Raw genomic sequence first — 21242 nt, 5'->3', positions numbered from 1 at the left:
AGAGGTACCCAACGTGCGCCTGAATAGAATGTGTAGAAATTTTTCAAGCGCCTCCATTTGGCTCCGCCCAGAACTTAAACTATTTAAATATATCGTGTTGCTGGAGCTAGAAATGGACAGTTTTGTGTTTTTTTTTTAATCTTAAATATTGGTTACTCAGGCACTGCTCTGGGCAGCCCCAGCGCAGGACGCGCTAACGACAAGGGGCCCTCGCGGACCCGGAAGTGCCGAATAGGAACCAAGATGGCTGAGGTGGTTTCTTTTCCCAAGTCCGCAGTGCCCCCACCGCCGCAGCCGGAGGGGTTGGGAGGAGGCGGCTGTTCTGAAATCTCTACCGAGCTCATTCGTTCCCTGACCGACCTGCAGGAGCTGGAGGCTGTGTACGAACGGCTCTGCGGCGAGGAGGTGGGGGGACTGGCCATCTTTTTCCCGGAGGACCCGGGGACAGTGGGCAATAGAGCTGTCAGTGTTGGGAAATCCGGGCTGGGAGAAGCGTTCTCCTGGAGGAGAGGGCGGGAAGGAGACCGAGAGGTTCCTGTGCAACAAGTGTCCGTGTAACTGGGCCTTTGGGGACACCTACTAACTGTTCACTCGGCAGGATACTCCCACAAGGTTATTTTATCCGATCCTCTGGACGATCAGCACCTTCTCCTTCTTCCCCCATTGATTTCCCTACCCCTATTAGTCACTGTAGTGTTTCTCCACAGAGTAAAGTTACGAGAGTATGTGCGCAGTTCCTTGGTTCTCTAGAATCGTATTGGCCTGCCTAACTATTGAAAAATAACGAAACGCTTCCTTCCCGTTATTTGTTGCAAATAAAGTTGAAGAGCTTTAAGAGTTCGTCCAGGGAATGATAGGCAGCTGTATTCTCAGCATTTAAGTTAAATGCATAGCTTTGTACTTTGTTTTGTTTTAGGATGGTACTGCAGATTGAACCCAGGGCCTTTGCGCTTGCTAGGCAAGTACTACACCTCCGGGAGTTAACTGTCTTCCTGCCTCAGCCTCCCAAGTAGCTTGGATTACAGGCATGTACCACCACCACAGTCTGCTAGAACTTTAAAGGCACTGTTATCTAGTCTTGGACAATCCATCTCTTCTACCTTATGTTCTATCAAATAAGGGGCATGTACTACTAGATTCTATGGTTTCTTTTGCTTAGTAACATCCTATCTCGTTAACCTGTCTTTGGGTCATCTGAAGCTGTCAGTTCACTCTCCAATGTCATTTGAGTTCCTTGCCAATCAGAAGAAAGAGATAAGCTCTGATATAAAAACTTAGTATCTGTTTTTCCCAAACCACTTTTAAATAAGATTGAGCACAAAGGCAGTTTCACCTTGGCAGAGAGAGAGAGAGTCACTATCTTTAAACATTTTGAAATGTCTGCAAACTCTAGACATTTCTGATAACTCTTTTTTTTCCTACAAGGTATATTTTTCAATCCAGTGTTCTTCACATTCCTAAGCTTACATTCATTGAGCCAGTCAGTACTTTGGAAAAAAAGTTAAGGAATTCTTATAGACATAACAACATTGGTCTTTTGTTTGTATTACTGTCAGGGGAAGTTTCACTCTATCTCCTTCTGAACTAGCTTAATGAAAGTATTCACCTGCCGGGCACTGGTGGCTCACACCTGTAATCCCAGCTACTGAGGAAGCTGAGATCTGAGGACCACAGTTCAAAGCCTGCCTGGGTAGGAAAGTCCATGAGACTCGTCTCCTGTAAACTACTCAGAAAAGCTGGAAGTGGCACTGTGGCTTAAGTGGTAAAAGAGGTGCAGGAACAGTGCCCAGGCCCTGAGTTCGAGCCCAGGACCAGGAAATAAATGTGTGTATGTGCATATATGTATGCACATATATGTGTATATATACTACCTACAGCAGAGTTATAGCTCAAAGGTATGTCACCCTCACAAGTGAAAGGCACTGAGTTCAAATCCCAGTACTATACACACAGGCACACACACATGCAAGTCTATCTACTAATAAATGGCTGTTGAACTGTGCAGTCCAGCCAGGTTAAGTACTGTGGCTTCTTCTGTTTGTATTGCACAATAGTCCTATGTAATATGTAATGCTATCCCTATTTTACAAGTGAAGGAACTGAAGATTACATAAAAATAGGTATCAGTGGCTGAAGCCTGTAATCCTAGCTACTCAGAAGGCTGAGACTTAAGGATCACAGTTTGAAGCCAGCGCAAGTGAGAAAGTCCATGAAACTTTGCAAGATTCCTATCTCAAATTAACCACCAAAAAGCCAGTAGTAGAGCTGTGGCACAAATGGTTGAGTGATCACAAAAACTCAGCTCCCAGGCCCTGAGTTCAAGCCCCAGGATCAGCACAAAGAAAAAAGGGGGAGGGGGCTGGGAGGTTACATAAATTGAAGTAGCAGAGTAAATAACTTTACTGAAGTAGAAATGTATTTACTGTGCATCAAGAAAGGATTTTTTTAATGACTCACTGGAAATTTCATTGCTTTAAGCACTATGTGTATTTGGCTACCTGTGTGAGGCACTATGTTAAAGTCTATTTGGTATTGGAGATATAGCTCAGTAGTAGAGTGCTTGCTTAGCATGCACAAGGTTCTTGAGTTTAATACCCACCACCAAATATTTTTCAATAAAACAAATTTTTTAAAAAATTAAAAAACTGGGGCTGGGAATATGGCCTAGTGGCAGGAGTGCTTGCCTCCTACACATGAAGCTCTCGGTTCGATTCCCCAGCACCACATATATGGAAAACGGCCAGAAGGGGCGCTGTGGCTCAGGTGGCGGAGTGCTAGCCTTGAGCGGGAAGAAGCCGGGGATGGTGCTCAGGCCCTGAGTCCAAGGCCCAGGACTGGCCAAAAAAAAAGCTTCCCACTGATCCACTAGATGAAATAAAGACATACATGATGTAAGAATTATTATGCAGTGTGCTAAGTGCAAAAGATTGTTTTAAGTCCAAGGGAGCATAGTGGAAAAAAGGAAGAAACTTGAGATGGGATTCTCCCTTCAAATAGTTGCTGGGTTAAGTAGCTCATAAGGATTATGCTACTCATTTGGATAACAAGCTGTACCTCTGTGTTTCAGAAAGTGGTGGAAAAAGAGCTGGATGCTCTTTTGGAACAGCAGAACAGTATTGAAAATAAGATGGTCGCTCTCCACCGAATGGGGTGAGTCTGGATCATGACAAGATTGACTCAATTCCTGCAGGGTCTACTAGCGAAGTTATTATTTGTCCTAACTTTCAGTTATAAACTGCCAATTGAGACTCAAATGAACCTCAACATAAAGGGAACACCTGAGGGTACACAATTCAGTAGTTTTCAATTTCAGTAGTTTGGACTACATGGAAACTTGTTAGAAATACAAATTCTGGGGTCCCACCCCTAAACGCACTGAAGCAAACTGAAGCCCAGGAATATTCACATAATAAGTCTGCCAGGTGATTGGATGTGCAGCTCAAGTTTGAGCTTTTGCAGATGTACCTTGTCACATTCTTTTTTTTTTGCCAGTCCTGGGGCTCAGGGCCTGAGCACTGTCCCTGGCTTCTTCTTGCTCAAGGCTAGCACTCTGCCACTTGAGCCACAGCGCCACTTCTGGCCATTTTCTGTATATGTGGTGCTGGGGAATTGAACCCAGGGCCTTGTGTATACGAGGCAAGCACTCTTGCCACTAGGCCATATCCCCAGCCCCCTTGTCACATTCTTGACTAGTGCATTTCATGCTACTTAGTTTTTGGGAGAATCTATTCTCTTAATTCTCTGGCTACGTCTATTTAGGGGGGAATCTAGTAGTTTTAGAAATTAACATTTTATTTCTTATTGCAGTGCTAAGGATCAGATCTAAAGTATCATACCCACATTAGGCATAAACATAGCATCTTTAAATGCATACATTAATTACAAACACATTTAAATTTAACAATTGTAAGTATGTGAAAAAATAAATATTTGCTTTAGCACAAAGTGATTAAAACATTTCCTTGGCTGTGATCCTTCTTCCTACCCCAGCCCTTTTACTATTTTATTAAGTATAGGTCTGAGTTCACAGTAAAATACTTTTGAGAAGCCGGGTACTGGTGGCGTGTAATCCTAGCTACTCAGGATGCTGAGACCTGAGGATCACAGTTTGAAGCCAGCCCAGGGCAAGAAATTCCATGAGACTCTTTTATTTTTCTGGCCAGTTCTGGGCCTTGGACTCAGAGCCTGAGCACTGTCCCTGGCTTCTTCCCGCTCAAGGCTAGCACTCAGCTACCTGAGCCACAGTGCCCCTTCTGGCCGTTTTCCATATATGTGGTGCTGGGGAATCGAACCGAGAGCTTCATGTGTAGGAGGCAAGCACTCTTGCCACTAGGCCATATTCCCAGCCCTCCATAAGACTCTTATTTCCAAAAGTTACCAAAAAGCCAGAAGTAAATGGCTCAAGAGGTAGAGTGGTAATCCTAGGGCAAAAGAAGCTCAGGGACAGTGCCCCTGAGTTCAAGCCCCAGGACTGGCACCCTTTGTCCTAATGGCTATCTGTATGCTGGCACTGTGTGTCTCCAGGCCCAATCTGCAGCTGATTGAGGGAGATGCAAAGCAGCTGGCTGGAATGATCACCTTTACGTGCAACCTAGCTGAAAATGTGTCCAGCAAAGTCCGTCAACTTGACCTGGCCAAGGTAATCCCATAGAACTTTTGGTGTCTGAGTTAGAGGGCAGGAAAGAAGCTCTCACATTAGAGATTTTAATAGCACCATCAACTAGAAATCTAATATACCAGAGCCAAATAGATAATATCACATGAAAATCCATGCCAGACACAATGGCCTAACCCTGTAATTCCTGGCTACTTAAGAGATAGGGATTGGGAAATTGTAGGTTGAGGTCAGCCCAAGCACATCTCATCCAGTGGCTGGGCACTGTGGTATTTACAACTTCTGGGAAAGCACAGTGCCTGGGCACAGTGTTTGCCTGTCATCCCCAATGACACAGGGAAGCACAAATAGAAGGACCATAGCACAGGGCAGCCTCAGGGGAAATTAAGACCTTATCTTGAAGTAGAGGTACAACATAGGCATTGCAAGTTTGAGGTCCTGAGTTCAATCTCCAGTACCACCAGAAAAAGGGAAAGGAGCAAAGAAACAGAAAAGACATATGCATATATCTCATGCATATAGACATATAAATCCTTGGCAAATGTAACAGCATACTAGGCACTGTGGCTCATATTATTCTAGCTACTTGGGAGACTGAGATGGGCAGGGTCATGCTTCAAAGCCAACCCAGGTAAAAAGTGCACCAGAACTTCATCACAACAAACAAAAAGCTAAGTTTGATGGCGTCTCCTACCATTCATCACAGCTACACAGGAAGCATAAATAGGATTACTGATAGGCCTTCTCAGACAAGAAGACCAAGAAGCAATTACTGCTTACTTATTATAAAAGAAAAGAAAGAGCTGGGTACTGGTGGCTAAACCTGTAATCCTAGCTACTCAGGAGGCTGAGCTCTGAGGATTTTAGTTCAGAGCAAGCCAGGACAGGACAGTCCACGAGACTCTGCAACTAACCACCAGAAAACTAGAAGTGGCACTGTGACTCAAAGTGGTTGAGTGCCAGCCTTGAGCGAAAAAGCTCAGAGACAGCACCCAGACCCTGAGTTCATGCCCCACAATAGACTAAATAAATAAATAAATAAATAACAGTTTTGTGAGTGGTAGTAGTAATGGTTGTATTTGCCAATCGACACTGTAAAAGCTCTATGGTTAGTTAAATGCAGCTCCTTAATCTCTACCTTGTCTAGAGAACAAAACAAACAATAGTGCATTATTTTTCAGTATCAAATCTTTTTTTTTTTTTTTTTTTTTTGCCAGTCCTGGGCCTTGGACTCAGGGCCTGAGCACTGTCCCTGGCTTCTTTTTGCTCAAGGCTAGCACTCTGCCACTTGGGCCACAGCGCCCCTTCTGGCCATTTTCTGTATATGTGGTGCTGGGGAATTGAACCCAGGGCCTCATGTATGCGAGGCAAGCACTCTTGCCACTAGGCCATATCCCCAGCCCCAGTATCAAATCTTTTTGTAGAACCGCCTCTATCAGGCCATTCAGAGAGCTGATGACATCTTGGACCTGAAGTTCTGCATGGATGGAGTTCAGACTGCTTTAAGGAATGAAGATTATGAGCAGGCTGCAGCCCACATTCATCGATACTTGTGCCTAGACAAGTCAGTCATTGAGCTCAGCCGGCAAGGCAAAGAAGGTAGGCATACCAACCTGTTGATTATGAGTATCTGTAAACTGAATTAAGCAAACTCAACCATGTATTAGAGCAGTTTCCTTTTCTGGTCCTATTTAGGTCCTCAGCATCCCAGGGCAGATGTTACTTCCATTTTATGGAAAAAGCAAATGAATTCATACTTGGCTGATTCTGTGGCCAGTGGGTTCTTTGCACTAATCTATATTACTTACTTGAAGTTTGTAGCTTGATATTCTGGGCTTTCCATAATCTTTACTCACCCTGAGCAAGTACTTTATTTTTATTTTATTTTATTTTTTTCTGTCGGTCATGGGGCTTTAACTCAGGGCCTAGGCACTGTCCCTGAGCTCTTTTGCTCAAGGCTGGCACTCTACCACTTGAGCCACAGCGTCACTTCCAGCTTTTTTATATATGTGGTGCTGAGGAGTCGATCCCAGGGCTTCATGTATACAAGGCAAGCACTTTACCACTAGGCCATATTCCCAGCCCCTAATTCTCATTTTTCTCCCTATTGAGCAGGAAGTATGATTGATGCCAACCTGAAATTGCTGCAAGAAGCTGAGCAACGTCTCAAAGCCATTGTAGCAGAAAAGTTTGCCATAGCTACCAAGGAAGGGGATCTGCCCCAGGTGGAACGTTTCTTCAAGATCTTCCCACTGTTAGGTTTGCATGAAGAGGGACTAAGAAAATTCTCAGAATATCTCTGCAAGCAGGTATGGACCCAGGTTATTTGTCAGGATAATGGTACAGTTCTTTGCCTGAACAAGTCCAGATTCTATGGATACTTTGTCTTTTCTGCATATGACTTTTCTCCTGCTCCTTCTGGAATCTGGCAGAATTGAATGTGGCATGCATTCACTCAACAAATTTACTGCCAGCCTATTGATGGAGTAGACTTCTGCTACTACACATTTATTTCCAAAAGTGAAAATGAAAATGCAAGTTCTCTGACAAGTTGAATCATCCTTTTCAAGCTGTTAGTGAGGAACTGGCTCCTTTTAAAAGCAATTGAAAGTTAGACACTGGTGACTCACGCCTATAATCTAGCTACTCAGGATGAGATCTGAGGATCACAGTTCAAAGCCATCCAGGAGAGGAAAGTCCATGAGACTTATCCTCAATTAACCACCAGAAAACCAGAAGTGGCCCTGGGGCTCAAAGTGAAGAACACTCACAAAAGCTCAGAGACAGCACACAGGCCCAGAGTTCAAGCCCCACAACAGACAAACAAATGAGAATAAAAGCAATTGAAATCCTTGGTTAATGGTCTCCAGATTTTATAACCCGGCTGAGAATGTGGCTTAGCGGTAGAGAGCTTGCCTAGCATGCATGAAGCCCTGGGTTCAATTCATCAGTACCACACACACAGGGAAAACGAAGTGGCACTGTGGCTCAAGTGGTAGAGTGCTAGCCTTGAGCAAAAGAAGCTTAGGGACAGTGCCCAGGCCCTGAGTTCAAGCCAGAGGACTGGCAAAAAATAATAATAATAATAACAAGTTAAACTTTGAGGAGATTATTGAAATTAGGCCCACTCTCCCTTTAGCTAATGACAGTTTGGGGTTTTTTGTTTTTTTTTCTTTTTCTATGAATTAATTTTTAAAATTTTTGTTGTCATTAGAAAAGGTAATGTACAGAGAGGTTACAGTTAAACAAGTTAGATAATGAGTACATTTCTTTTTGGACAGTGTAACCTCTTCCGGTGATCTCTTGCAGTTTTTCCCTCCCGCCCCATCCACAAGTTGTATAATTCATTTTCAACATAGTGTCTAATGAGTTTCTCTGCTGCACTTGTTGCTAATGACAGTTTATATTTTGTTTGTTTATATTTTGTTTGTTTCTGCCGGTCCTGGGCTTGAACTCAGAGCCTGGGCACTGTCTCTGAGCTTTTGTGCTAAAAACTAGTACTCTACCACTTGAACCACAGCTCCACTTTGAGCTTTTTGGTGGTTAATTGGAGATAAGAGTCTCACAGACTTTTCTGCCTGGGCTGGCTTTGACCCAGACTCCTCAGATCTCTTAAGTAGCCTCTTAAGTAGCTACGATTACAGACATGAGCCACGGGTGCCTGGCTAACCATTTATATTTTGGAAGCAAAGAAAAGTGCTATTTATCCTCTGAATGGAAGAAGAGCTATCACTCTGCTCAAGTTCTCACCAAGGGAGGTTCCTCCAACCATCAAGAGAACATGGGGGAAGAAAAACCAGTGGGAGGCCTTTTTGGTAAACAATCTACCCTGATGAGGCCGGCCTTTAAACTAAGAAGGAGATGTGAATGTTGTGCTTTTTTTTTTTTCCAGGTAGCCAGTAAAGCTGAGGAGAACTTGCTGTTGGTGCTGGGGTCGGACATGAGTGACCGGAGAGCTGCAGTCATCTTTGCAGACACACTCACTCTCCTTTTTGAAGGTGAGCTTCTTCCTTGACTCTGGGGAGGCCAGAGATATTTCTGACTGACATCTGCTTCCTCCCTTTCTTCTTTCCCCTCTAGCCTGATGCCTTCAGATTAATCCTATAGTTTACTATGCATTCATGGATTGGAGAAGTAACTCTCAGATTTAGAATCTGTTTAGTAAAAATAATCTCTCCAATATTTTGATCTTCCCTATCCCTAAGACCCAAGCTCTGTTAAATTTAACACAATTTGGGCTGGGGATATAGCCTAGTGGCAAGAGTGCCTGCCTCGGATACACGAGGCCCTAGGTTCGATTCCCCAGCACCACATATACAGAAAACGGCCAGAAGCGGCGCTGTGGCTCAAGTGGCAGAGTGCTAGCCTTGAGCAGGAAGAAGCCAGGGACAGTGCTCAGGCCCTGAGTCCAAGGCCCAGGACTGGCCAAAAAAAAAAAAAAAAAAAATTTAACACAATTTAAAACAAGTTACTGGAAAGTGATCTTGACTTCCAAAGATGTTATTGGAGAGAATAGTCATAATAAAATTTCTTAACTTTTCGTTAGTATCCTAGTCACTGCTCATATTTAAGAATTTCCTGGCTGGGGATATAGCCTAGTGGCAAGAGTGCCTGCCTCGGATACCCGAGGCCCTAGGTTCGATTCCCCAGCACCACATATACAGAAAACGGCCAGAAGCGGCGCTATGGCTCAAGTGGCAGAGTGCTAGCCTTGAGTGGGAAGAAGCCAGGGACAGTGCTTAGGCCCTGAGTCCAAGGCCCAGGACTGGCCGAAAAAAAAAAAAAAAAGAATTTCCTGCTGGGCACCTATAATCCTAACTACTCAGATTCACAGTTCAAAGCCAGCCCGGGCAGAAAAGTCCCTGTGAGACTCTTATCTCTAATTAACCACTCAATAACTGGAGGTAGAGCTATGGCTCAAAGTTGTAGGGTGCTATCCTTGAGCAAAAGAGTTCAAAGACAGCACCCAGGCCCTGAGTTCAAGCCCCACAACCAACCAAAAAAAAAAAGATTTTTCTTAACACCAACTGGAACTGTTTGTGAGGGATCATTTTGGTAGTGAAGCAGCTGGAGAGCATTGAGTTCCACCTAGGTTCATCTTGGATAGAAAAGAAGGAAGAATATTTGGAATCACCTCTCTCACTTTTAGGGATTGCCCGCATTGTGGAGACCCACCAACCCATAGTGGAGACCTATTATGGACCTGGGAAACTTTATACCCTAATCAAATATCTTCAGGTGGAATGTGACACACAGGTGGAGAAGGTGGTAGACAAGTTCATCAAGCAGAGGGATTATCACCAGCAGGTGAGCAGGGGAGGCAACCAGTGGTTTGGAAGCAAGTTTGGTCAGGGGCATTGAGGAGAATAAATTAAAAGAATATAACCAAGGACAAAGGAAAAAAGCAAATACTGAATTCACACTAGCTTCTGTCTTATCTGTTTCCACCTAACTTTGGGCTTATATTGTTATCCTGATGATGGGCTCAGTACAGGTCTGAAAAGGAAACGGGGCTTCCTGAAAAAACACAACAGAAACCTTAGAGCAATTCTCTATTACACCTTGTTCCATTGTGCCCTCTGTTGATAGAGTGTTTTTCTTTCCTGAGATTCTAGTGATCATTTGTTTTTAATTTCCCCTTGATTCTTTACTGCTAAAGATAAAGTTCGCTTTGGGGGACTTTATTTTTTCATATCTATGAGCAGAGGGAGCAAAAATAATAGAAATAGGAATCCTTAACACAATTGTGTTTCCAAAGTCAGACTAGGACACTATACTACAGAGTCGTCCATTATTTTTAAGTGCAATAGCAGAGGTGTTATCACCTAAACCAAAAGCAAATCTTCAGCCCATCATCCCTAAAGCCCACCTCTGACTTAAAGGAAAAGGAAGCCTGGTGAGCAAGTTGAACCTAAATGTTCTATGCCAAAAATTTGGAGGGATCAGAGGGGACAGATAGTTGGAAGATAGGGAAGAGAATTCTCATTTCTGTGGTATGTTTCAGTTTCGACTTGTCCAGAGCAACTTGAGAAATCCTTCAACAGAAAAAATCGAACCAAGGTAATTACCACTTCTGGCTTTTTTGCTGTAACTGGAGATAAGTGTCTCTCGGCTTTGTTTGCCCAGGCTAGCTTCAAACCTTGACCCTCAGATCTAAGCTTCTTGAGTAGATAGGATTGTAGGTGTGAGCCACCAGTTTAAAGTTTAGGGTAGTCTATTTTGTTTCACAGGAGGCACAGGCACAGATAATTTTCGTGCTTGGCCGTGGCAGAATTTTAGGGAGTGATTCAATTAAACAGATATGTGGACAATGTAGTTGGCAGCTATCTCTGATTATAACTTGGACAGCACAGCCAGCATGAGCTTCTGGCAGAGCTTGTGTGTGTGTGTGTGTGTGTGTGTGTGTGTGTGTGTGTGTGTGTACGTGTACGTGTCTGTACGTGTGTACATGCACGCAATTCTACTGGGGCTTGAACTTCTGGTCTGGGAGCTATCCCTGAGCTTTTGTGCTCAAGGCTAGAACTCTACTACTTGAGTCACAATGCCACTTCCAGCTTTTTTTGATAGTTAATTGGAGATAAGAGTCTCACAGGCTTTCTTGCCTAGGCTGGCTTTGAACCATAATCCCCAGATATCTCAGCATCCTGAGTAGCTAGGATTACAGGTATGAGCTACCAGTGCCCAGCTGGCAGAGTTACTTTTACAGGTCCAGTGGGGATGGAGAATTAGAAACTATTGATCCTATAGCTCTTTTTATTCCTTCCACTCTGTGTTTCAGGGAACTGGACCCCATCCTTACTGAGGTCACCCTGATGAATGCCCGCAGTGAGCTATACTTACGCTTCCTCAGGAAGAGAATCAGCTCAGATTTTGAGGTGGGGGACTCCATGGCCTCAGAAGAAGTAAAGCAAGGTAAAACATGTTTCTCATTTTCTGTGGGAGGGCTGATATATATAATTGGCACCATCTTGTAGTTAAATCACAGATTTCGTGCTAAGGAAACAACTCAGCCTCAGTGCATCGCTGGCCAAATTGACTCTCACAACGAATTTTCAATGTACTGCATTGTAGAATTAGACTGGGCCTTTGAGGCCATCTAATCATTTTATAGGCAATGAAATTGATGTTCAGTTTACTTGGTTTTACTCTGGTCTTTTTTCTACACCTTCATGCCAACTCTGGTTTAGAATTTTATTAAGATTTTTTTTGAAGTGTTTACATGTGTACAGGTTAAAAAAAACCTGTACAATGCCAGGCACTGGTGGCTAATGCCTATAATCCTAGCTACTCAGGAGGCTGAGAGCTGAGGATCACAGTTCAAAGCCAGCCTGGGCAGGAAAAGTCCATGAGACTCTTAGCTCCAATTAAAAAGCCAGAAATGGAGCTATGGTTCAAGTGGTAGAACACCAGCCTTGATCAAAAAAGCTAAGGGACAGAGAGAGCCCAGACCCCTGTGTTCAAACACCAGTAATAGCCACATAGCCCTGTGTTCAATACAAAGGACATCTTCTGTTCCTTTTTCACTCTTCCAGTTCTACAAGTCACAAATTTTGAAGAGGTAAGTGATATTGAGAAGGAGATGACCCAGTGATGCCATTCATAGATAAGTTCTCCAGGGTTGTTGTTTTGAGACAGGGTCTCATTATGTTGCCCAGTTGGTTTTTTGGGGTTTTGTTTTGTTTTTTTGTTTTGTTTTGTTTTTTTCTGTTAGTCATGGGCTTAAACTCATGGCCTAGGTGCTGACCCTGAGTTTTTTCATTCTAGGCTAGCATTCTACCACTTTCAGCCACAGCACCACTTCCAGTTTTCTGGTGGTTAGAGATAAAGAGTCTTACCGCCTTTTCTGTCCAGGCTAGCTTCAAACCTTGATCCTCAGATCTCAGCCTTCTGAGTAGCTAGGATTACAGGCATGAGCTGTCAGCACCTAGTTCTGCCCAAGTTTTTAAAGTGTTCATTTGCCAGGCATGGTGGCACATACCTGTATCCTCAGTTACTCCAAAGGCAGGAGGTCTCTTAAGCCCAGGAGTTTAGGGCCAGATTAAACCACATAGCAAAACTTTGGGGAGAAAGAATAGAGAGAGAATTACAAAGTACAATGAAGTAAGTTGGTATATAGGGAAAAAATAAAATATTTACAAAGGACAAAAAGTACCAAAGGGAGGAAAAGTAGACGGGGATATGAATAAAAGTAAAAACATTACTCCATTTCCCTTGGAGAGGAAGAATGAATGTTCTTTTCTTGGCTGCCCCCTAGAGCACCAGAAGTGCCTGGACAAACTGTTCAATAACTGCCTACTGAACTGTACCATGCAAGAGCTGATTGGCTTTTATATTACCATGGAAGAGTACTTCATGAGGGAGACTGTCAATAAGGTAGGACATAGAACACACCTCTTACAAATGAGGCTGCCATCTAAGAAATTAAGCTGAAGGACATGGCTGAGGCCTGTCATTTCTTGGTTCTGCTTTGAAGATACCTTTGCATGCAGACTGTGTGGCATTGCTTTATACAGTAAGAGGAGTCTTTAGAGAGTTACCATACATTACATATACCCAGCTAAAACTTCTTTTTCTGGGATTACAATAAAAACAGCTCAGTTCCCCCCATGGAATCTATTCCTTGCCTCCGTCTCCCTATAGGAATCTCCTATGTGTGTAGGGCCTCCTTTGTCCAACCTCCTAGGTAATGAATGCATGTTCCCAGGGCAAAGGCTGTAAATACTAAATTTCCTAATGTAGTATTCAGTAGAAACTAGAATAAGCCATGTAAAGAAAAACAAGAGTGCAGAGCCAGGGCCATTATAACCAAAACCATGTAGAATGTGCAGAACTGGGATGTTTACTGAGTATTTTACCTTTTGGATAGGCTGTGGCTCTGGACACCTATGAGAAGGGCCAGTTGACATCCAGCATGGTGGATGATGTCTTCTACATCATTAAGAAGTGCATTGGGCGGGCTCTCTCCAGCTCTAGCATCGACTGTCTCTGTGCTATGATCAACCTCGCCACCACTGAACTGGAGGATTACTTCAAGTATGGTCGATTTGCTTTCTAGGCCCAAAAATCTTTGGTTATGGTTGGTTCCTGAGACCCATTTGTTTCTTCTCTTTTTGCTTATGATTTTTTTGAAAGTTTAGCAGGATTTATTTTAGTAATAAAGGGTGAAGGGAGGGGTATGTGGAAGGGAGAAACATTTCCTGTTCCCCATGCAAGAAATGGGAGTTGAAGATGCTGCTTATGACTCACTAGGCCCCCTTCTCAAACACCAGCTGGATCTAGTGGTACATGCTTGCCATTCTAGCTTGTCTGGGAAACTAAGATCAGGAAGATCACAGTTTAGGCCAGCCCAGGCATAAAAGTGCATGAGAATCCAGCTCAGCGGAAAAAGCTGATGGTGCATGCCTGTCATGACAGCTGCCACAGGAAGCCTAAAATAGGTGGATCATGGTCTAGCCATTCTTCTTGACAGGAAATAAGACCCTATCTCAAAAATAACAAGTGCATTAAAGGCCTGGAGGCATGGCTCCACAGTAGAGTACCTGCCTAACAAGCGTGAGGCCCTAAGTTCAAACCCCCCACTATCCCTCACCAACAACCTTACCAATCTCCTCTGTAAATACTTACCTTAGTGTTCTTGAAGGACTGTCATACCCAGGCTCCTGTGGGTGTCCAACAGTGGTCCCTGGGATTGGTTGTCTCCACAAAAGAGCACAGAGTGAGCGCTTTGTCCTGCTGCTTGGAGGCCAGGTTGAGCATTGCCCCTCTGCGTGTGCCATCCGGCCCCCTAGGAATGTCCTGCATAACAAGCTGCGGATGGGCTTCCCAGCCACCACCTTACAGGACATCCAGCGCGGGGTGACCAGTGCCGTGAACATCATGCACAGCAGCCTGCAGCAGGGCAAGTTTGACACCAAAGGCATCGAGAGCACTGACGAGGCCAAACTGTCCTTCCTGGTAGGTGGCCCCACAGGTCTGGAGTTGGGTCGGTTTCTCTTGTAGCGCAGCAGTGAGCATTTGCCTCACAGGCACAAGGCCCTGCATTCAATTCCCAGCTGCAGAGAGGATAAATTATGACCTATAACCCCTAAGCCACGCTATAAAAAGCCTCAAACTGAAGACTTCCTACAGTGTCTATAGAAAAGGAAAACTCCTGTAAGGGAAGTTCCTCCTAGCAGGTTCTAACACCCTTTCTTACCCAGGGATCTATTCTGAGTAGCCAGAGCCAGGATATGCACATTTCCCTAAAAGAAGCTAGGGCTCCTCATCTTTCCTGAGTGGTTCTTCCTAAGACCTCTGCCCAGCTGTTCAAGGGCCCCTCCAGAGTATCCGGCTTGGCATACATCTGCCACAAAACCGAATTGTAACACCTATACTGCTTCTTTAATGAGGGGCCTATCATATAAGTGGTGATAATCCTTTAGGCCTTCCAAGACTGGTTTTCTAACGACTTCCTCTGGAAGGAGTCTCTACTGAAGACCTTAGTACTGGGCATGGTGACCCACTCATAATCACGATTACAAACTCTGCCAACCTGGGCCACATAGTGAGGCCATGTCTCAACAACAACAACAAAAAAGCCCTTAACCACAGCTTGAGTACATAATAGGTGTAATGAAGTGGTCAGTCTTGTGAATTTTGTGATGCTTGGGAAGCATGAAAGGATTTGTACAAGGTAACAACCAATTTATAATTCACCAAAAAGTACACAAAGGAATCTGAAGTTCATAATTAGGCCTCTCTGGAACATACTGCGTTGGCAGGAAGGGAACAGTGCTGTCACAGGCTCATTGTACTCTGTCCTCCACACTGGCTAAACTCTTGGTTTAGCTCCTAAAGTTCAGAGGCTGGAGGAAGCATCAGTAGCAGAACTTAAGGAACAGTCCACAGATGGAGTTGGATTCGAAAATGTGCATGTGCATTTTTCTACAAGAAGGTCCTTAGCTTCTATCGGATTCTTACAGCCAACTGTTCCGGCTGTTGTTTTCAGAGCCTAAGCTTACTAATATCATCTCATCCGTGGGCAGGGGAACCACGGTAGTCCTTAAATAGATCCAGAGTGAAGGCTGCCTCAGCGAAGCCACCGTCTTCTTGGCATTGAAAATGCTTTCTTTGGGCATGAGTTCTTTCCATCTGGGATGGCATAATTTTTCCCCCACCACAAAGGAGAATCAGCTCCAAGAACTGTTTGCCTCTGAAATGTGGTACCTTTGGAGAACTTTGACAAAATGTCCAGCATCATATGATCATAAACTGACAAACTTTGTTTTGTTTGCAGTTTTTTTTCTCTCATTTCTGTGCTCAGAAACTTTCATTGGCTTCTAATAACCTACCATATCAAAGCTACATATTTTTGCTTGGTTGTGTGTGTGTGCACACGTGCATGTTGTGTATATGTATGCATGTGCTCCCCCATTCTAGGACTTGAATTCAGAGCCTGGATGCTTGCTATCCTAGAGCTTTGTTTTTTTGCTTAAGGCTAGCATTCTACCACTTGAGCCACACCTCCACTTCTGGTGTTTTGGATAGTTTATTGGAGAAAAGTCATACAGAATTTCCTGCCCAATCTGGCTTTGAACCACAGTCTTTAGTTCCCACATTTATTAATATTCTCGCATGAGATAGCTCCCCATTTATTTTAAATCTAGACTCAATCAGTGGGGAGTTTCTTGAGGTCATTTGGTCTTTTGTTGTTATTGTTTTTGTCAGTCCTTGGCCTTGAACTCAGGGCCTGAGCACTGTCCCTGGTTTCCTTTTGCTCAAGGCTAGCACTCTGCCACTTGAGCCACAGTGCCACTTCTGGTCATTTTCTATATATGTGGTGCTGTGGAATCGAACCCAGGGCTTCATGTATACGAGGCGAGCTCTCTTGCCACTAGGCCGTATTCCCAGCCCTGAACCACAGTCTTTAGATCTTAGCCTCTGGAGCAGCTAAGATTACAGGCATGAGCCACTGGCACCAAGCATCTTGACTGTCCTTTATGGCCTCCTAAACCTTCAGCCTTCCTGTTTTCTGTCCAGTTCTGTTTTCTACCACCCATGGGACAAGGCTAGCCAGCAGGTCTTTGCTTAATTCGTTGCTCTGTTGTGGCTCTCCATTCAGAAGGTTTCATTGTTGGAAGGAATAGAAGATAAATCCAAAAGGAAAAGTGGTACTAAATGCTTGGTGACAAGATTTCTAGTTTTCCTAATGCCAAGCACTTAAAATGTCATCTCTCCCAGCACATGGTCTATTATGACATTTTGATTCCTTTGGCTGTCAAGATAAATTCCCCAACTATACTGACACATCATTTGCCAGGAGCGGGGAATAAGCCCAATAAGTCCATGCTTACAAGGAAAACTCTGAAATCAATACCATTTGAACCCAATCCATTTTCCCCTCCTGACAACTATTCTTAGTGCCCCTAAGTGCCTTGGAAACATGTATGTTGTGCCCTTCATCCTTCTGCAGTTATGACAGTGCAGTTATTTCTCTGGAAACTTGTGATGTTAACTGGCTTGTATGTGCCATCTTTAGCTTTACCCATCCACACTCAGTGGTTGAGCAGCACTGGAAGCAGCATGATCCTTCAACATTGACTGTGAGATGCCAGCGTGAGATCTGAGCATCCCACCCAATGACAGTGGTGCAGGCTTTTGTGAGCCCAGTCTAAACTCTAGCCAGCCCTACTCAGAACCACATTGAATGTGGCTGTCAGCCAATCTGGCCGTTGGAGTAGACAGCATGCCCAGTAGGTAGGATGTCATGTTCTTCCTCATCTCTCAGGTGACTCTGAACAACGTGGACGTCTGCAGTGAAAACATCTCCACTCTCAAGAAGACTCTGGAGGTACAGGGGAAATTGCCTATGATCTATCTATGAGCTTTCCGCAGCTGTAGCCACCCAGTGTGACAGCCCTTTGTGCCGTGCTGGGGGGGTGGGGGGGACAGATGCACTTCCTGACATAGAACCACACCCTGTGATTGACATGGTAGCGCAAGGCATCTGTGGACCTATGAAGGAAGTTCTGGCACAAGAGTCTGGAGATCAGAATTCAAATTAGATCATTCAACTCATAGTTGGCATGTGATGTTGGGCAAGTTCCTTAACTCTCTGAGCCCCAGTTTTCTCATCTATGAAATAAGATACAGATCTCCATTCAACCCTATTTTGGGTTTGTTGAGTGCTCTAATAAAAACAAGGTGAGAGAGTGGATTTTAAAAAGTACTTTTTATGGGCTGGGAATGTGGCTTAGCGGTAGTGTGCTTGCCTAGCATCTATGAAGTCCTGGGTTTGATTCCTCAGCACCACATATGTAGAAAAAGCTGGAAGTGGTGCTGTGGCTTAAGTGGTAGAGTGTTAGCCTGGAGCAGAAAGAAGCCAGGGACAGTGCTCAGGCCCTGAGTTCAAGCCCCAGGACTGACAAAGTTTTAACAAATTATTTGATTTGGGCTGGGCATGTAAGCCAGTGGTAGAGCACTTGCTCAAGATGTACAAGGCCCTTGATTCAGTCTCAGCACTCACTACAAAAAAATAAAAATAAACAAAACAGTACTTTTTATAAACAAAGCCCTCTATAAATGTAAGAAGTTAAAGTTCACTAAACCTTGCAAATTTTTAGTCTTTGTTTTCATTCCTTTAGTGGGTACCAGGATTTGAACTCAGGGCCTCACACTTGCTTGGCTAACTTGCTCTGCTGGTATTCTACCTCTTAAGCCAGGCCTCCAGCTCAAATCTCCACATAGGCATGCTCAGTTGTCTAAAGCCATGTTCTCCCCTAGAGTGACTGCACCAAGCTCTTCAGCCAGGGCATTGGAGGGGAGCAGGCTCAGGCCAAGTTTGACAGCTGCCTTTCTGAGTTGGCTGCTGTGTCCAACAAATTCCGAGACCTTCTGCAGGTAAGCCCCAGGTTGAGCTGCCACTTGGAGATGACTGGTTTACCATGGCCTCCGTGCAGCACAAGGAAAGGGGGAGGAGGGAGACGCAGTCACTGAGTGACTGAGTGACGTAAATCCCGAGACTAAAGGCTTTTCAGCAGCACAGTTGTCAGATTGACAAACCAGGGTCTGACCCCAAAGGCAAGAGCACTCAGAAGGCTGCTCAGAGGAAATGAACCACATGGTGACTCTGACCTGTTACTTGACCTTAGCCCCAGGTGCTATGAAATGTAGGACAGCCTCAGGACTCATAGTTCTGAAAAGATGTTCTGACCTCTGTTAACATGATCCTCTCTCTCTGCTTCCCCCAGGGCCTGGAGAGAACCTTAGCTTCAATAGAACCGTGCAGTTGAGGGATGGGTAGGCTTGTATCTGATTGTCTCTGTCCTGTCCTACAGGAAGGGCTGACGGAGCTCAACACCACAGCAGTCAAACCGCAGGTGCAGCCTTGGATCAACACCTTTCTCTCAGTCTCCCATAACATCGAGGAGGTCAGCCTAACAACAGCCACAAACCCAGGCATCCTCCTCAGCCTCCAAACCCTAGGAGGAGGGCAGTGGCACCATGTGAATGGACTAGACCCTATGTGCTACCCAGCGCACATTCCTCCATCAAAGACGAGGCTCTTCCCAGGAAACATTTGGCTTTGGTCAGAAGAGCTCAAGTTTGCCTTGAGCTGACTCATCTCTTATCAAGGCTCTTGTTAACCCACTTTACACAGACTTAGGAGCTTTCTTTCCCTGACCTAGTGGTTCACCCCTGTACAGCATGAACTGCAGGAGGGAACAAACGGCCAGAAGCCCTGCCCCAATGTATGCTGCTGTTACCCGCCCCCAGAACTGCTTTTTGGGTAGAGGTGCAGTACCCTAGCAGATACTGCCAGCTTGGAGCCCAAGCTAGTTTTAAACTGGAGGTGTCAAAAGCTACTGGGAGGAATGGCTTCTTACGTCATTGGCCTGAAAGAGTTGAGGTGGGTGGAGGTAAATGATAACTAGAGAGCAAGAAGCTCCTGCCAACTGCCCACCTTGCTTTCTGACAACAGGAAGAATTCAATGACTATGAGGCCAATGATCCCTGGGTACAGCAATTCATCCTAAACCTGGAGCAGCAAATGGCAGAGTTCAAGGTGAGTGGGAACTTGTGGAATTCCTGTCTCTGCCCCCATCAGCAGCCTGTGGCTTCTCATTACAGCTCTAGGCTGCAAGAGCCCTAGCAAGCCCCAGCCACTGCCAACAACTCCCCATGACCCCATGTCACTGCCCCTCCCACCAAGGACTGCAGTGTAGAGGCAGAAGGGCTCGGTGGGACCTCCACTGATGTCAAGCCTCTATGCAGGCCAGCCTGTCCCCGGTCATCTATGACAGTCTGACCAGCCTCATGACCAGCCTTGTCGCCGTCGAGCTAGAGAAAGTGGTGCTGAAATCCACCTTCAACCGGGTAAGGTCAAAGGAGTACAAGCCCCGAGGAAGACAAGTCATGCCACCCTAGGATGTGGGTCCCCTCTGCTACCCATAGGCCCTGCATGTCTTCACCCAGTCCTGCCCTGGCTTTTGAGACACTAGAACATACTAGAGCCACAGGGTACCACCTGAGGCCCAAATACCCTTGCCTTGCAGATCTTCTGGCCACAAGGCCAGGCTTTATTTTAAAAAGGTTTAAATGAGGCTTGTGTGTTCTCCGCAGCTGGGTGGTCTGCAGTTTGACAAGGAGCTAAGGTCACTCATTGCTTATCTGACCACCGTGACCACCTGGACCATCCGAGACAAGTTTGCCCGGCTTTCACAGATGGCTACAATCCTCAATCTGGAGCGGGTATGTGGGGCGCCCTCAGCCTAGCCAGGGAAAGGTGACTGGAAAAATGCAGAGGAACCCTGCCGCTCCCTCCAGATTGCTAGCAGTACAGCTCTGCGGGTACCTTTCCCTTCCCAGGCACCTTCCCACCAGGGACCCTACTTTGCCTTGGCAGAACCCAGAGAAACCTTCCCTCCAGATAGTCCCTGCCCTGCTCACTGGCTTCTGTTCTTCCCCACAGGTGACAGAAATCCTGGATTACTGGGGTGCCAACTCTGGCCCTTTGACCTGGCGCCTCACTCCTGCTGAAGTGCGCCAAGTGTTGGCTCTGCGCATAGATTTCCGCAGTGAGGACATTAAGAGGCTGCGCCTATAGATAATAGGATGAGCCCACCTGGCTCCCCAAACCTCAGGGCCTATTCCCCAAGTAGCCCCCACCAAACCACTGGGTACACTGACAGCCCAGACTGTACAACTGCCAAGAGCCAGAAAATAAGGCTTGCTCCCCCCCCCCCCCCCGCCCCATCCAGCCTGACTGCATGGGACTTGACGGCAGCCTTCCCCACAGAGGCAAGTGGGAGGCTCAGGCAGACAGCCACCAGTCCCTGTCACTGGCCCCCCTCCCACCCTCGCACACTACAGCCGTGGCACTGCCCCTGCCAGCCCTGGAGAGCAGCTGGGGACTTGGGGATTGGGTTCCACTTCAAGGAAAGGCTGATGCTAATGAATAAACATCAGAATAAGACACTGCTTGGAAAGGTCTGTGTGCTGGTTCCAGGGAGGGCTAGCTGCTCCGGGGCAGGGTGGTACCAGTGCCGCTGAAACATGGAGACCTCAGCTTCCTCCTGCGCCTAGGGTAGTGCCCATCCACCTCTAGGATCCTCATAACATGAGCCCTCATCAGAAGCTAGATCATCCC

At 45.5% G+C, this 21242-nt stretch overlaps 1 protein-coding gene across 1 annotated transcript; it reads left to right on the top strand.

Annotated features, from left to right (window-relative positions):
• Nucleotides 1–217: 217 nt before the first annotated feature.
• Cog4 (component of oligomeric golgi complex 4) lies at nt 218–21073 on the top strand. The gene is made up of 19 exons (XM_048355142.1): nt 218–405; nt 3068–3150; nt 4525–4639; nt 6040–6214; nt 6731–6924; nt 8508–8613; nt 9765–9922; nt 10620–10675; nt 11394–11527; nt 12870–12988; nt 13482–13648; nt 14404–14569; nt 17382–17444; nt 18377–18493; nt 18931–19023; nt 19575–19658; nt 19868–19969; nt 20216–20344; nt 20565–21073. The coding sequence occupies exons 1-19, from the start codon at nt 244–246 to the stop codon at nt 20697–20699; spliced, it is 2358 nt and encodes a 785-aa protein (XP_048211099.1). The 5' UTR covers nt 218–243; the 3' UTR covers nt 20700–21073.
• Nucleotides 21074–21242: the final 169 nt, after the last annotated feature.

Source organism: Perognathus longimembris, chromosome 10 (genome assembly GCF_023159225.1).
Source record: "Perognathus longimembris pacificus isolate PPM17 chromosome 10, ASM2315922v1, whole genome shotgun sequence".
Classification (NCBI taxonomy): Eukaryota; Metazoa; Chordata; class Mammalia; order Rodentia; family Heteromyidae; genus Perognathus; species Perognathus longimembris.
This window is presented reverse-complemented; position numbering and strand designations above follow the sequence as displayed.